This window comes from Canis lupus, chromosome 3 (assembly GCF_003254725.2).
Source record: "Canis lupus dingo isolate Sandy chromosome 3, ASM325472v2, whole genome shotgun sequence".
Lineage (NCBI taxonomy): Eukaryota > Metazoa > Chordata > Mammalia > Carnivora > Canidae > Canis > Canis lupus.
The window spans coordinates 11,302,831-11,316,898 of record NC_064245.1 but is presented as its reverse complement, the minus strand read 5'-3'; the positions used below and the strand labels follow the sequence as shown (position 1 = coordinate 11,316,898).

General features: G+C 53.1%; 1 protein-coding gene across 1 annotated transcript in view; it reads left to right on the top strand.

Annotated features, from left to right (window-relative positions):
- The first annotated feature begins 552 nt into the window (after window positions 1-552).
- RGMB (repulsive guidance molecule BMP co-receptor b) overlaps window positions 553-14,068 on the top strand; it is a 28,075-nt gene continuing 14,559 nt past the window's right edge. The window contains exons 1-4 of the mRNA XM_049108160.1: window positions 553-683; window positions 1,630-1,705; window positions 4,874-5,160; window positions 10,472-10,980. Coding sequence (XP_048964117.1) covers window positions 1,701-1,705; window positions 4,874-5,160; window positions 10,472-10,980 — 801 coding nt within the window. The 5' untranslated portion in view covers window positions 553-683; window positions 1,630-1,700. The remainder of the gene's footprint in view (window positions 684-1,629; window positions 1,706-4,873; window positions 5,161-10,471; window positions 10,981-14,068) is intronic.

The following is a 14,068-nucleotide window of genomic DNA, read 5'->3' as shown; positions in this document are numbered from 1 at the left end:
CCCCCCGCACCCCCCCCCCGCCCCCCGCAACTCGCAAATCGTTACGCTGGGCACGGGTCGGCCGTCAGCCTCCACGCTGGCCCCCGAGGCGGACAGGGAGGACCCCGGGATTCCCTATTTCAGCGACAGTGCAGAGCCGGTGCCCGCCGCGAACACCGGGGAGACCCCCAGAGGTCACTTACGGGGGGGAGGGGGCGCCCTTCGTGGCCGCTGGTGCACAGCGGGCGAAAGGCGTGCAAAGGCGCGGGGGCGGGGTGGGCCGCCTCTGTGCAGGTGCCGAGGCGCGGAGCGCGGGGAGCCCCCCACCCCCACCCCCGGGGGGCCGGGACGCGGCCGCTGCGGCGGGAGCGCACAGGGCGGGGTGGCGCTGGCCGCGTGCGGGGCTCTTGGTGCGGGACGCGGGGTGACGAGGTGGGGAGAACCCCGGAACCGAGCGCGATCCGGGGGGCGCCGACAGGGGGCGGCGTCGGGGCTCCGAGACCCGGGCGGGGAGAGCGGGAGGGACCGGGCGGCGGGGGCGCGCTCGGCGGGCGCGGGGCGGGGCGTGGGGCGGCCCGGGGGCCGGGCCCCGCCGCGGGGAGACGCGCGGCCGCCGCGCTGCCCTCCCCGGGCCCCCGCCGCGGGGCTTGCGGCTTATTTTCCCAGCTGGCAGGCGTCGCGCTGCAGACAAGGGAATGCCTGTGGTGAGCTGTTTATTTTGTCGGAGTTTGCGGTGGGCCGGGGACGTGGGGGGCGGGCGGCGGGCGGGCCGGGTTTGCGCAGGTCGCGGTCCACCTGTGTGGCATCCATCCGCCGGCCTCGGGGCGGCGGGGCCCGGGGTGAGCAGCTCCCCCGCGCTCGCGGGGGCCTCCCCTTTGCCGCCCCTCGCAGACCTGGAACCACGTTGACCGTCGGCTCCTGGAAGGGGCTGGCCCGCAGCCCGCCCTCCGCCGCCGGCCCCTCCCGAGCGCCGCGGGCCCGGCTGGGGCGGGGGACGGCAGGCAGCGCCCGCGCACCCCCGGGGACCCTGCCCCGTTGCTTGAGGATGGGAGAGCTGAGGACTGGAGCCGAGGGGCGCTCTTGAAACTAGTGGCAACTTGCAGGGCTCCTTCTGCCGTGCAGGCGTGACCGGTCTGCAGAGCACCCCAAAGTGGGATCCAGATGGGCCGGAGTTTCCCTGACTTGAGGCTGGGGGGTGTAGGGGGGCCCTAGGCGGTTGGCTCCCGGGGGAGTCCGGAGGACCCCCCCCCTCCCCCCCCCCCCCCCCCCGCAGGGCTGATGACAGTCACCACCGCGGCTGCGTTTGCCTGGAAGAAAAGCCTAAATACATTAGCGAGCTGGTAAAGCTTTTAAGGCCTTCTCGGGAGTGAGTGGCTGGCTAATGAGAGGTTAATTTTGTTTGGAAGAGAAGGCTGCGCTGGTTTCCTGAGATAAATGGACAGGAAGCGCATTACCTCCGCGCGCTGGCAAGCGGCTCCCAAATGCTTTTTGCACCTGCCGCTCTGAGCGGTGCGATCCGCTGCGGCGCCCGCGGGGATCGGGGGGCGCAGCCGGGGGTGCTCGGGGGATGAGCCCCGCTCCCGCCCCGCGCCCTCTCCCGCCCGGGGCGCCGCGCTCACTGCGGGCTCTGGGGTCTTCTCTCGCACCCAGGTCCTGCGTGCTCCAGAGTTCGGGGGCCCCCTGATCCCGCCCAGCCCCCTCCAGGAGCGGAAGGGTTAAGCATGATGTAAGTACGATCCGCTAGCTGCTCGCTGCGGGGCTGTGGGACTCCGGGCGGCTTCAGCCCCCGCTTTGCGTGCACCCTGGGCCGGGGGACAGCGAGGGCGCCCCGAGAGGGGGCTGCACACACCGCAACCGCGGTCTGAGTCCTCGCTCTCCTGCCCTAGGGCGATCTAGGGGGACCGTCGCGTTAGATTCCTGGAAAGGGGAGATGTGTTAACAGGGAACTAAAGACGGCGCGTATAGGGTCAGCGAAAGAAACCTCTAAGTCTTCTTTAGATGCCTTTCATGTTGCGGGCGTGCGTTTTAATTCTGTTCATTCGCACGTTCAGACCATGGGATGCTCTGCCGTGTGTCCCCTAATTGTGATGCTCTGGCCTCACCTTTTCTCCCGGAAAACAAAGATGAAGGGAGGAAGAGTACAAGTGGCAGGAAATAGGGTGATCTTGTGAGTTGGGCAAGCTGTCACTTCACGATTTTTTCTTCCAGATTAAAACGTAAAACTTTTATAAGTCATTGATTTTATTGGGGTGGGGAGGGGAATCCCCAGATTTTTCGTTATAGCATCTTAAAATCCTCCTCACTTGCAGCATTCGAGCTGGGGATGGGGGTGGGGGGGGGGCGGTGGATGCGCTATGAGCGACCATTCGCGACGCTCTTGCTCTCCAGGCCGATTCAGGATCTTGCTAACAGTCCGAATTTGCCCTGTGAGTGTGTCGAGTGACCTGAAGTCTTGAAAACAGGAACCACCTTGCGGTTTAATTGTGAAAATTAACATTTTTACTCTAGCCGGCCGAACACTTATGTGGTAATAAAAAATGAATTGTTAGGCTTATAAATCTTGAGCTTGTCAAATTTTACAACAGATGAGCAATAAAGCACCTTCGGGGGAAAAAAATTGAAGTTTTCCCTCTAAAGAATAGTACCCTGTCGATACCAGAATCTGCAGTGACTCGAGGACGCCCTCTATTGATAAGATAATTTAGAGCACCGTGTATTTTAAGGAACAGGATAGGAGGTGGGGGAGAAGTAGCAGGGGGAGAAATGATGGAAAGTAATGACAGCGAAAAGAGCCCAACTAAAGTGAATTTGATCCTTAACTTTCGGTGATGTGTTTTGAAGTATGGTCGTGGTGGCATGCTTCTTTTATAGGTGTCGAATTAAATCTAGGGTTAGGGAAAAGGAAACACCTTACTCTTTGTTAGAAAAAGAGCCGGAAGAACGGTTTAGATTTGGTGATTTTTGAAAAGATGTCTACCAGGATTTCACTGACTTTAGTTCATCGATTCATGTAGTCGTTGCAAGAGAGTCGGTGTTGGGTGTCGCGCTATTCACTCCCCAGTACTACCTAAAAGTCGTATCAGATAACTCGGCCGGCAAAAAGTCATTTCTCCAGGCAACTCTGAAGCTATTATTAAGCATATTTATGGATATACCCAGGGCCTGGATTGTATCTTGGGCAGTGAAAGGTGTGTTTACCACTTGAGTCATCATAGTATGTAATAGGTAAGTAAAGAAAAGTTACAGTAAAAATAGATAGGCATCCTTCATTAGGGACCTAGTGGTTTGCACAGTTCATAATGTGTCTAATGAGTGAGGCCGAGTGATCGAAGGTTTGCCCTCAATTATCCTCGTCCATTGATTAGCACATTGTAACATGTGGACTATCAATGTGTCCGTGGCTGATACGAAATTACAAAGCAGGGATTATGAGCAGTGAAGGGGTGCAGTTGCGAGCTGCAGTTTGGCTGTAAGTGAATTAAAAACTGCAGCCCTGAGCCCCTTGGAGGAATGGCCAGGGCAGGCGAAGCCGCTCCCGGGCCTCTGAAGCCATTCCTGAGATTAGATACCACTTCACACCTACTGATAACAAATTGGAACCTATCATCGACCTCGCAACGGGCTTTCCTGTGACTGCACTCGGCAGCCTCCTTGCTGGCACACAATTGGGTTCCCCCCCCCCCCTTAGTTCTGGATCCGACCAAGGGGCAAAGGTAGAAAGTGACCTGCTAAGAGAACTCGGAAGATTTGTGGGAAAGCCACCGAGCAACCAGAAGTGATGGCCTGATTACTCCACACTGCATTAAAAACTCACCATCCTCATTAATCTAATTACACTGTAACCGAACACGTTGAAGTTCGCCCCCTCTCAGACTCCTCCCCGCCGCTTTCAGGAAGGGAAATGTCAGAGGAACAATAACGCCGGGGCCTCGCACAGCTGCCAGCGGATTCCGCCGGGAGCTGGGGGGCGGGGGGCGGGGGGGGTGGTTCCCGGCCCCTCCGGCCCGCGCGGGACCGCGGGTCACGTTGGGGTCTCCAGCGCGGCGGGCTGCCAGCCCTACCGAGCGTCCGGGGAAGGCTCGGGACGCGGTTCCGCAGGTGGGATTGGCTGCGGAGGGACCTGCGGCTCGGAGCCGGAGCCGGAGCCGGAGCCGGAGCCGGGGCGGGGGGAACCTAAGGCACCCACACACCTTAGGGGGCGGTGGAACCCAATCACATTAATTGGAAGAGAGGTCCAAGACCGGTTCCCTCGTGACGCCGAGACAGAGTGGCCGTCGCCGGTTTCTGCAGCGCACGGGGAACCGGGAGCTCGCGGCGGCGACGAGGAGGAGGCTGGGCCCGGGCGCCGCGGACCGCACTCCGCCTGCGGACGCGGAACTCGCAGTACAATGAGCCAGCGGAGGGCGGGAGGAGGTGCGGGGGGCGGGCGCTCGGGGCCCCGCGAGGGGCGGGCCGGGCCCCCGCGGCCCCGCGCTCGCAGCCAATGGGGCGGGGGGGCGGGGCCTGTCCGGGGGCGGGGCCGGCGCGGATTGGCGCGCGTCGGGGTGGGCGGGGCGGCAGTGCGGGGCCGAGATTGATTGACCGCGGGGCGGCCGCACGCAGACCTCGGGGCCGCCCGCGGCTGCTCGCTGGGGCTGGGCGCGCCGCCAGTCGGTCCACGCCCGCCGAGCCCACGCTGGCCGGGACCGGGGCGCCCGCGCTTTCGGGGCCGGGCCCGGCGCGCAGCTCACCGTCTTTGTGTCTTCTCTCCCGCCCTCTCTGCCCCGCCCGCCGCGATGCCGCTGCGCCCCGCCGCCGCCGCCGCCGCCTCCGCCTCCGCCTCCGCCTCGCTCCGCCCGCGGCGCGCTTCCCGCTGCGGCGGTGGCGGCGGCCCGAACCCGACGCGGGCCTGAAGGAGGAAGAAGAGGAAGCGAGGCGCGTCCCCCGGCCCATGCCGCAGCCACGGCCGCGACCCCGCCACGGCGCCCGCGCCGCCGCCCTCGCCGGAGCCCACGAGACCTGCATGGACGGGCATGGGCTGCAGAGCAGCTCCTTCCTGCGCCGCCGCCGCCGCCGCCGCCGCCGCCGCCCCCGCCGGGGCTGAGCAGCGCCGCCGCCCGCAGCCCTGCCCGCCGCCCCGCCCGCCGCCCCCGGCGCTGCTGCCGCTGCTGCTGCTGCTCGGCCTCGGGCTGCTCCACGCAGGTACGCGGCGCGCGCGGGGGGAGCCCGCCCGGGGCCCCGGCTTTGTCCGCAGACGCGCCCGGGCCGCAGGCCCCGCCGGGCGGCGCGGGGAGCGCGGGGGGCGCGGCGGCGGGCGGGGGGCTCGCGGGCTCCCGACCTGCAGCTGCGCGGGGCTCGGAGCCGCCCGCCCTGGGGCGCGCCCCGGGCGCGGAGGACAGGCCGCCCCTCCCCCGCCCCCCGCCCCCTCCCTCCCGCTCCCCGCCTTCCCTCGGCGGGGACCGTTGATCACTCCCCTTCCCCGCAGCCTCTTATCAGCGACGGGGCGGGCGGGGACGGCGGGGGCCCCGGGACCTGCGCTCCGGCCGCCTGGGGATCCCCGCGGAGCAGGTTTCCGCGGCCGCCGCCCCCTTGGAGGGGAGACCGCGGGCCTTGTGCTGCTCCCCCGGCGTTGGGAGGACGGGGGCGGGGAGGGGGGCTGCAGCCAGGCCGAGGAGAGCGCACCAGAAGTGCAGATTTTCACCGGGATTTGAAAACCTGGGGCTTGCTCTCGGGGTAACTTAAGACACCCGCGAATGCAGCTCTCTTCCCCTCCCGGCAAGAGCTGCTCGCAGCCCCTGGAGAAACTGGTGCCCTGGGGCCGAGCCGCGCGCGTTTGAGGGTCCCGGGAGGGAGGGGTCGCCGGGTCCTGGTCGGCGCAGGGCGGGGGCCCCGCGGGGAAGCCGGAGGGAGTCCTCTGTGCTTCGGGCACTAGGCCTGCAGAGGAGCCTTCCAGCAGGTGATACTTATTTTCTTTGTGAAATAAGTTGCATTGCTCTGCAGTCACTTGTCAGCTGTAGGTCAGCTCAGGGGGGGCGGGGGGTGTCTGGGACGCTCCTTCTAAACAAGTACCAGGTCTAGGAGACTGAAGGATTTCCTTAATGCCAAAAGTTGAAAGATGAGTTCTCTTTTAGTTTGAGAACTATAGCATCAGGTAAGTTTTCCTTGGAGACCTCGTGTGTGTGTGTGTGTGTGTGTGTGTGTGTCCTGCAGTTTATGACCTCAGTCTCAGCTCTGATCTGGAGAGTCCTGAACACTGATCGGTTCTCAGCGCTGATCTGGAGAGTCCTGTGTGGAGTCCTATTTATTAATTAAGTCCTGCCATCCTTGCTGGAGACCTGGGAGGTCTCTTAAGTAATGGGGCGGGGGGGGGGGGGGGGGGGGGGAGTCTGGCATTTGAGGAAACTTAATTTTACTTTTCCTAACTCTGCATTGTGATGGAACAGCTGCATTTTTAACACCCACTTGGGGAAACATAGGGTGTAATAGTAAGTTTTACAGTGATTAAGGCTTTAAATGAGTGGCTTTAGAACCTGAGAAAGTAATGTCAACCTGCTTGTGGTCACATGGAAATTTTTAATGACGTGTCAAAAGATACGTTCAGGAGTGTTTTGGGTGAAGAATATGTGTCCCTAATGTCAAGGTGTACGCCTCTTGAAATGGAAATTGAAGCGCTAGAGGTAGGACTGTGTGTCCCTCACGGCTGCTTGGAGATTGCTTCCCTTCGTTGCCAGAGGGTTCTGAGGCAAGATTGGAATGTGGTCCTTGAAGGTTTCTTTTCTGGCCAGTAATGAACAATTTCAGAAGGTGTTTTAATGTTTTGCAAGAGTAAGGTGCCTTATTTCAAGAACTTGTGTGAAACTCCTCTCAGTGTCATCATGTGTCCACACTGAAGTCACCATCGGGTTCTACTTAAGAGTTTCCGTGGTGAGTGGTATCTGTGGATGACCTGTTGGAGTGATTAATTTGGTTACAGGAAAAAAAAAAAAAAAAGAGGGGCTCCTTTTGAAAGATTTCTTTAAAGAGTGTTGCCATTGAAATGCAGGGATTGTTTCTAAGAGAGCCTAGCAGAGTGCTCTTTGCAGATGGGCTACCATATGTTTTAGGCCCGGATCCATATAATTTGCCTCAGCATCCCATATGGCCCTTCATTGCACTTAATTCAGCTTCAGCATATCTTATTTCTTTTATTATAAACTGGCGATTGTGCTGCAAATTCACACGTGCAGTCCTGGCATCAAGGAAATGTGGTCTTGAATGGTGAGGTCTTTGAATCATTAACGAAAGCGGTAGACCCACAAATCCTTTAGCACTTTCAGTAACTGGAATGAAAACACTATCACACCAGTCGGAGGTCACCTGCCTTGAAAAATGGAGACATCTGTAACTCAGATTCTGTTTCCTGCCCTGGGAAATGAAAAAAGTCCTTTCATACTTTTTCACCCCCTTTAAGCAGACTTCCATAATTCCTGAATGGAGATCCCAGTATGGGAGTTGCTTGCTTGCTCATACTCTTCATGGCTTTGTTGGCTACATCCTTGAGATTGTTTCTGCTCTGCACTGTCTTGACATTTTGACAGGAAGCTTACTTTACCGCCTGTTAACAGGCAAAGTGTGCGCTGTCATTATAAATTCATGAAGCCTGGATATTTCTGGGTATATGGCGCAAATTAGTCATTATATAGGAAGGAGCCTGTGATGAGGGCCAAAACTGCTGACCCAGATGCTCTCTCTGCTTAGCTCTCCTCCTTCCCAACATCTCTGTTTGAAACCTCATCCCAAACAAAAGAACCCAAGGAGTTCAGTTTGCTGTGACATTTCTCAAAAGAATGGGCACCTGCCTGCTAGGAAAAAGGGTAGGAAGGGGGGGGACAAGGCAGGAGAAGGGAGGTGGGGATCTGCATTCTGCTTCTCTTCTCAACGGTTGCATCTGCCTCTATGCTCTCCTTACTTTGGATATTTTATGACTATTTAAAATAATTACAAGTAAATGTATGCTCGAATAGATTTTATAGACCATAAAAAGAACAAATAGGCATTGCAAGTTTAGCGGAAAGTTCTGGTGCTGTCATTTATTCATAGTCCAGGAGCTCTTCATTTCTGAGTGGTCTTGGCCCAGTTTTCATTACCTTGCTTTCTGCTTGCTGTGACTCTCATTCAAAAAGAAAAAAATAAAAATTGATATGATAGTGAAGTTTTTTTTTTTTTTGTTGTTGTTGTTATCAACTATTGTGAGAGTCAGAAATTTAGAGGAGGTGTGACCTGAGGAAGGAAGGCAGGGATTTGAAGAAAGGCACTACATCTTGGGGCTCATTCTTGCTATTTATGATCCAACCATGACAAGGCCTTTAATATCCCTTTGTCTTGATGTTCCCATCTGTAAAATGGCTTTAATGCCTTTTGGGCTGTTGATTGGTTTAGGGGTTTGGGGGTTTTTTTGTTTTTTGTTTTTTGTTTTTTGTTTTGAGTCAAAACAGTTGAAAATGACTTGATCTACTTTGGAGAGAGGAATTCTGTAAATATAGGAGCTGCTTTTGTCAACTCTAGTATGAGCCAATGTAAAATAGGCCAAACACATGAAGGTGTTTCAGTGTTTTTTTTTTTTTAATTGTGATTTAGTGATAGCTATAGGTCCATAGCCCAAAACATTAAAATATTTTTAATATTCTAATTTTTTACTCGAGTTAAAGTAAATCAATACACCATCTAGACTACATTTTTCCCTTGTTGGTCTTTGAAATTTAAAAATACTGGGGGAGGTGTCTAGAGAGTTGTCATCCCCCAGTCTTTTCTGAACTCACGCCAGAAACAGAGATTACCGGCTATTCCATTCGGGTTTAAAAGCACTTTAGTACTGAAAAGATTAAAGTATCTTTCTAAAATGATACTAGGGTTAGTTTTAAGTCTTCATCAGATGAAGTCCAAAATCTTGATAGTATCTTGAAGTTTATGTCCACATCTTAAAATAATTACCTATTTAATAACACTATGATTCCCCCCACCCCCACCTAGAATAAGAATTGTAAAATATTTTATGCCTGGCGAAGATCACAAAAACAACCTCCTCATTTCTCAGCTGAGGAACCTAAGACTTGAATGTATTGAAATTTCCTCCAGTTTAGGGACCTAAAAAGAATGTTTAAGTAACACAAAGTACGTGTTCATTTTTCTAAACTTGAAGTGGATGATTAGAAAAGTATTTTCCTTTTCAGTAATTCTACTGTTCCCACTTTATGGACCAGAATATAAAACTGGTGCACACAATTGACCTAGTATTGGCAATTCTTGCATCTTTTTATGCTTTGAGAGGACTTTAATTTTTTTAAGATTTTATTTATTCATTTATTTGAGAGTGTGTGCACACACTTGCTCTCTCGCTCTATTTCTCTTTCTCAGATAAATGAACCTGGAAGCAGGGGGAGGAGGAGCAGGGGGAGGAGGACCAGCAGACTGTACACCGAGCCCAACGTGGGGCTCCATCTCATGATGATGAAATCATGACCTGAGCTGAAACCAAGGGTTGAGCTCTCAACCAACTGAGCCACTCGAGCACCCCTTAATTTTTTTATATGAGAAACTAATGGCAAAACATCACTTGAAAATTGACTTTTAGGGCAGTAATAGTTGGTCTTTTTATTCATTTTAGCTTTGCTTAAATCGTTAGGTGTGCCTGAACTGTCGACCTAAGAAAGAAGTCGTGTATATGTACTCTCCGCATTCTGTGTGTTGTGGTTCCCTGGTTCTGTTTCTGATACAACATAGTCGGTGGAATCACGTGTCTGTGCAGCATGATTTCAACGTGGTGTCCGTTTTGAGTCCGTGTCCCTTTCCTGATGAGCTGCTCAGCATCTGGGATCCCGTAGTGATCGATGTTAAGGGAGCAGTAAATACACAGTTGATCAGATGAGTCAGGTTATTTATTTTAAGAGAGCAGTCCCCTTTTGTAGCATCCAGGAGGTTGGCCGTTTATACGTACAGGTCCTGAATAGACATCCCTCAGCAAATGCAGAGTAACTTAGTGCCTGGATTTTGTCTTCACATTCTCCCCCCGTAGCTGTACTAGGAGTGGGTGAAGGTGTTTTAGTCATGCTACGATTTTAGGGGCTCCTACCTGGGGTGCGAAGCTTAATCGTGGTTTTGTGCTTAGACCCTGTGCTCTCCAAAGCAAACGACTTGGGCCCTTTTCAAAATCAAAACCGGGTCCACACCTTTGGCTCGGCCCTGGAACAAAGGAATCTTCCTCAAAATCTATCATCAATAGCCAAGTGGGTGAAGGATGCTCCCCGTAGCCCTTCCCTTGTGGTTCTAGCCCAAGAGCCCCGAGCTGGACTCGGGGTCCCTCCCTGCGGCTCCTGACCCGTCTTAGGGTCCCGGCCCGCGGCCAGGCTCAGGCCGCGTGGCCTGGTCCTGAGACGCCCGGGGCCCCGCGCAGCAGAGGACAACGTGCTCTCCGCACGGAGCTCAGGGAGTGGGGGGGCAGCTCCCAAACGTTGGGTCTTCTCTTCTGTCCCCGTAGGTGACTGCCAACAGCCGGCCCAGTGTCGGATCCAGAAGTGTACCACGGACTTCGTGTCGCTGACGTCGCACCTGAACTCCGCCATCGACGGCTTTGACTCGGAGTTCTGCAAGGCCCTGCGTGCCTACGCCGGCTGCACCCAGCGGACCTCGAAAGCCTGCCGCGGCAACCTGGTGTACCATTCGGCCGTGCTGGGCATCAGCGACCTCATGAGCCAGAGGAACTGTTCCAAGGACGGCCCCACATCCTCCACCAACCCTGAAGTGACCCATGACCCTTGTAACTATCACAGCCACGCGGGAGCCAGAGAACACGGGGGAGGGGATCTGAGCCCTCCCAGTTACCTTTTTTGTGGCTTGTTCGGAGATCCTCACCTTAGAACTTTCAAGGACCACTTTCAGACGTGCAAAGTGGAAGGAGCCTGGCCCCTCATAGACAATAATTACCTTTCAGTTCAAGTGACGAACGTGCCTGTGGTCCCTGGATCCAGTGCTACTGCTACAAATAAGGCGAGTATTCTTTTGTCCTCCTTGCTTGTAACTTGCAGATGTGTGATCTTTCAGGACCCCCCCCCCCCTTTTTTTTTTCTTCCAACAGTTTTGGAAGTATGATACAAAAGACCTAGTTTAAAAGGAACTTTTTCTTGTTCTTGGCAAGCGGTTAGCAGGGTGAATAGAGGGTTAAATGAAAATTATTTAGTAAAGAATTTCTCACTGGAATCCTAGGGCCTATGTAAAATGTGGGTCTAGGTTTAAGCAGTCCTATGAAAAATTTTAAAAATTAAAAAAAGATGAGTTTTATGACAAGGCAGGCCTGTTTAATGGGAAAATGTATACTTGTATTTTTCCCCCTGTGATGTCATTTTTGAGCGTGACTCTTGTCCTAGAAATCCGTATTCCACTTTATCAGACAGCTGAAGTGGGTGTTCGAAGTAAAGAGAGCTCTGAAACCAGGGGCAGCAGCCCATCAGGAAACCTACAGTATTGGAAATTCAGAAGCGGTAGTGAAATATAAAGGCTATAAGCCAGCTTCCTAGTGGCAAACCCACGACTGTGTTTTAGTTATTGATCGTGTTGTGACTGAGGCATTTTAGAATTGGCAGTTGTGGACCAGAGATGTATAACCCCCATGTAATCTCAGGCTGACAATTTAATTAAGAAGCTGAGGGGAGAACTGACAAAATTAAGCTTACCCTGCCTAGCTGCCCCCGTCCCTGTTCTCGTTTATTTGTATGTATGTCTGTTTTAAAGAAACTAATATCAAATAGAGATCATTGAAACCAACTTGAAGGCACCAGTGTCAGTGCAAGTAGGTGAAGGGCTGGGAACTAGGATCCCGGTTGCCAGGCAGTGCTAATTCAGGCATCAGTAAAATAAGTGTAGAGGTCAGAAAGGGTTTTCTAGAGAAAAAGACTGTCCCAAGTAGCCAGCTCCTTCCCAGTCTCCTCCAGTCACAGAAGTCTCACAGTCTCCTCTTGCTCAATGTCCTTTATTCATCAGTTGGTTGAGACTAAAATGGAATCGACAGGGATCAAGCTTTTCTAATACTTAAAAGTGTTCTTGTGACTCCAGGACAGCCTTCTTTGCCTGCAGACATGTGTGGCATATTTTTTAAGTGAATTTAAATTATTTTACTTGGCATTCTGAGGAGGTAATTTTACAGGACCTCCGGAGATATGTGGAGACACCCGGGGGTGTCACAAATCTAAGATTAGAAGTCATGGCTGTGAACAAAGAAGTCTGTTACGTTAGTCCAGACATCTTAGGGGAACTCAAAAATGTTTACGCTTCAACTCCCAATAAAAGCCCAGGCTTGCCTTTCCAAATCCTGCATCTCAAATAAACTTTCCCTCTTCTGGTTTTCATACAAGTATGCAAATAATTTTTTCTATCTGTATATTAAAATATGTGTTGGCTGTGAGTCATGGAAGAAAGTTACACCATTATGAAGTTATAAAACGAACCGTGGCCAAAAATCCATCATTGCTGCAGCGTCATAAGGCATAAAACCTGGGAATGGTCTTTGGGAAAACGTGAGACTGAAAATTCAAGAAGGCAGTTCCAGTGGGGTTGGAGAAGGTCATCATCCATGGTGTAGGTACTTGAGGGCTTGGAGGGCCATCTGCAGTACTTTGGAGATTAGCAGGTGTTTTGTGCATGGGAAAATACTGATTCTTGGCACAAGCCCTAAATTTAATTTTCCATGACTTCCATCCAGTCACGTGTCACTTATACCTGTTAATCAGCCTTTCAGAATTGTATGCTTTTTATTGATCATGCTGGAGTTATTTGGGAACAACCAGTTACCTTATTGATTTCAATATTCTATAAATGGAACATTTGACACTGAGGTACCTTAGGTCGGTCCATTTCAGTTGCGATCGGGTCGGTCATAGTTTTTAGCCAATGAAGAAGTAGTACAGCTTTGTTTTCCCCCTCGGTTGGTAAGGATCAAAAGTTTCGCTCTTTCCAAAAAGGATGTGGGAGCAAAGCTGTCCTCTGACTTAAATTCCATCAGACAATGAGAATGCTTGGTCTTGAAGTGCACTGTTGGAAAGAAGTTCCCCACATCTGGTGACCATGCTGTTCAGGAGCAGATGACTCTATGGCTTCATGACCTCTGGTAGTTGTGGGTTTTTTCCCTTCTACTTTTCATAACTCTCCAAAGCTACCAAAAGCATCTGGAAGTTACTGCTAAATACCTATCTCAGTGTTGGTGAAACACAACTAAAGGCCTAAAATTTTGCAGCGCCATTTCCTTTTTACCCAGGCAGGGCCAAAATAAAACCTTTTAAAAAAAAAAAAAATCTAAGCATGAAAAAATGACGGTAATAAAAATAAAAACGCTCTGAGGCAAAAAATACTTTCCCCAAAAGATCTGATTTTTTTTTTTTTGAATGTCTACCACAATACTTCTTTTAAAAAGTCTTTCAGAAGATTTCTTTTTTTTTTTTTTTTTCTTTTTTGTAAGAGTCTCGGCTCTGCTGAGACCTCAAACACATGCACAGACCGGCTGCTCGATACCTTAGCACTGCACACGGCAGAGACCATATCATCCTTGGGGTCGACCGTGTTTAATGACCCATGTGCTCCGTGTCACTAGATGGAAAGCTGACGGTGCTAAGGTGGAGGCTGGCCAACGGCTACTAAAAGTGTCGTGTGTAGGCCTCCCTCAGCTCACCTCTTTGAGCGCTGAACCAAGTCACTGAAGCCGGGAGTTAGGCTTAGTGAGGTCCCTGAAACAATTGCTCAGTCCTGGGAACCTGGTTTCTGGGGCAAGCCACCTTCAAGGTCATCTCTGTGATCTAAATGCCCTGAGTACCTCGCCCTCATCACAAGTCCTCTGTATTCAAGGGGGACCATTGATCACTTCCTTTGGCCACGGAGGAAGCAGTGAGGTTGGGGCAGCTAGACCTACAGGGCTCAACAGTGTGGCCTCAGCCCCCCCGCCCCCCGGGCCTTCTTTCTGTCCCCCTTCCCTGAGAAACATAGTGTGGCTTTGCCCTGGGTCCCGGTGTGCACAGCTGTGCTTCCCCATGGGACCCTTGATGGTAGGCCCTCCACCAGCCTGTTTGGCTCCCCCTCCTCCGAGAAGCCT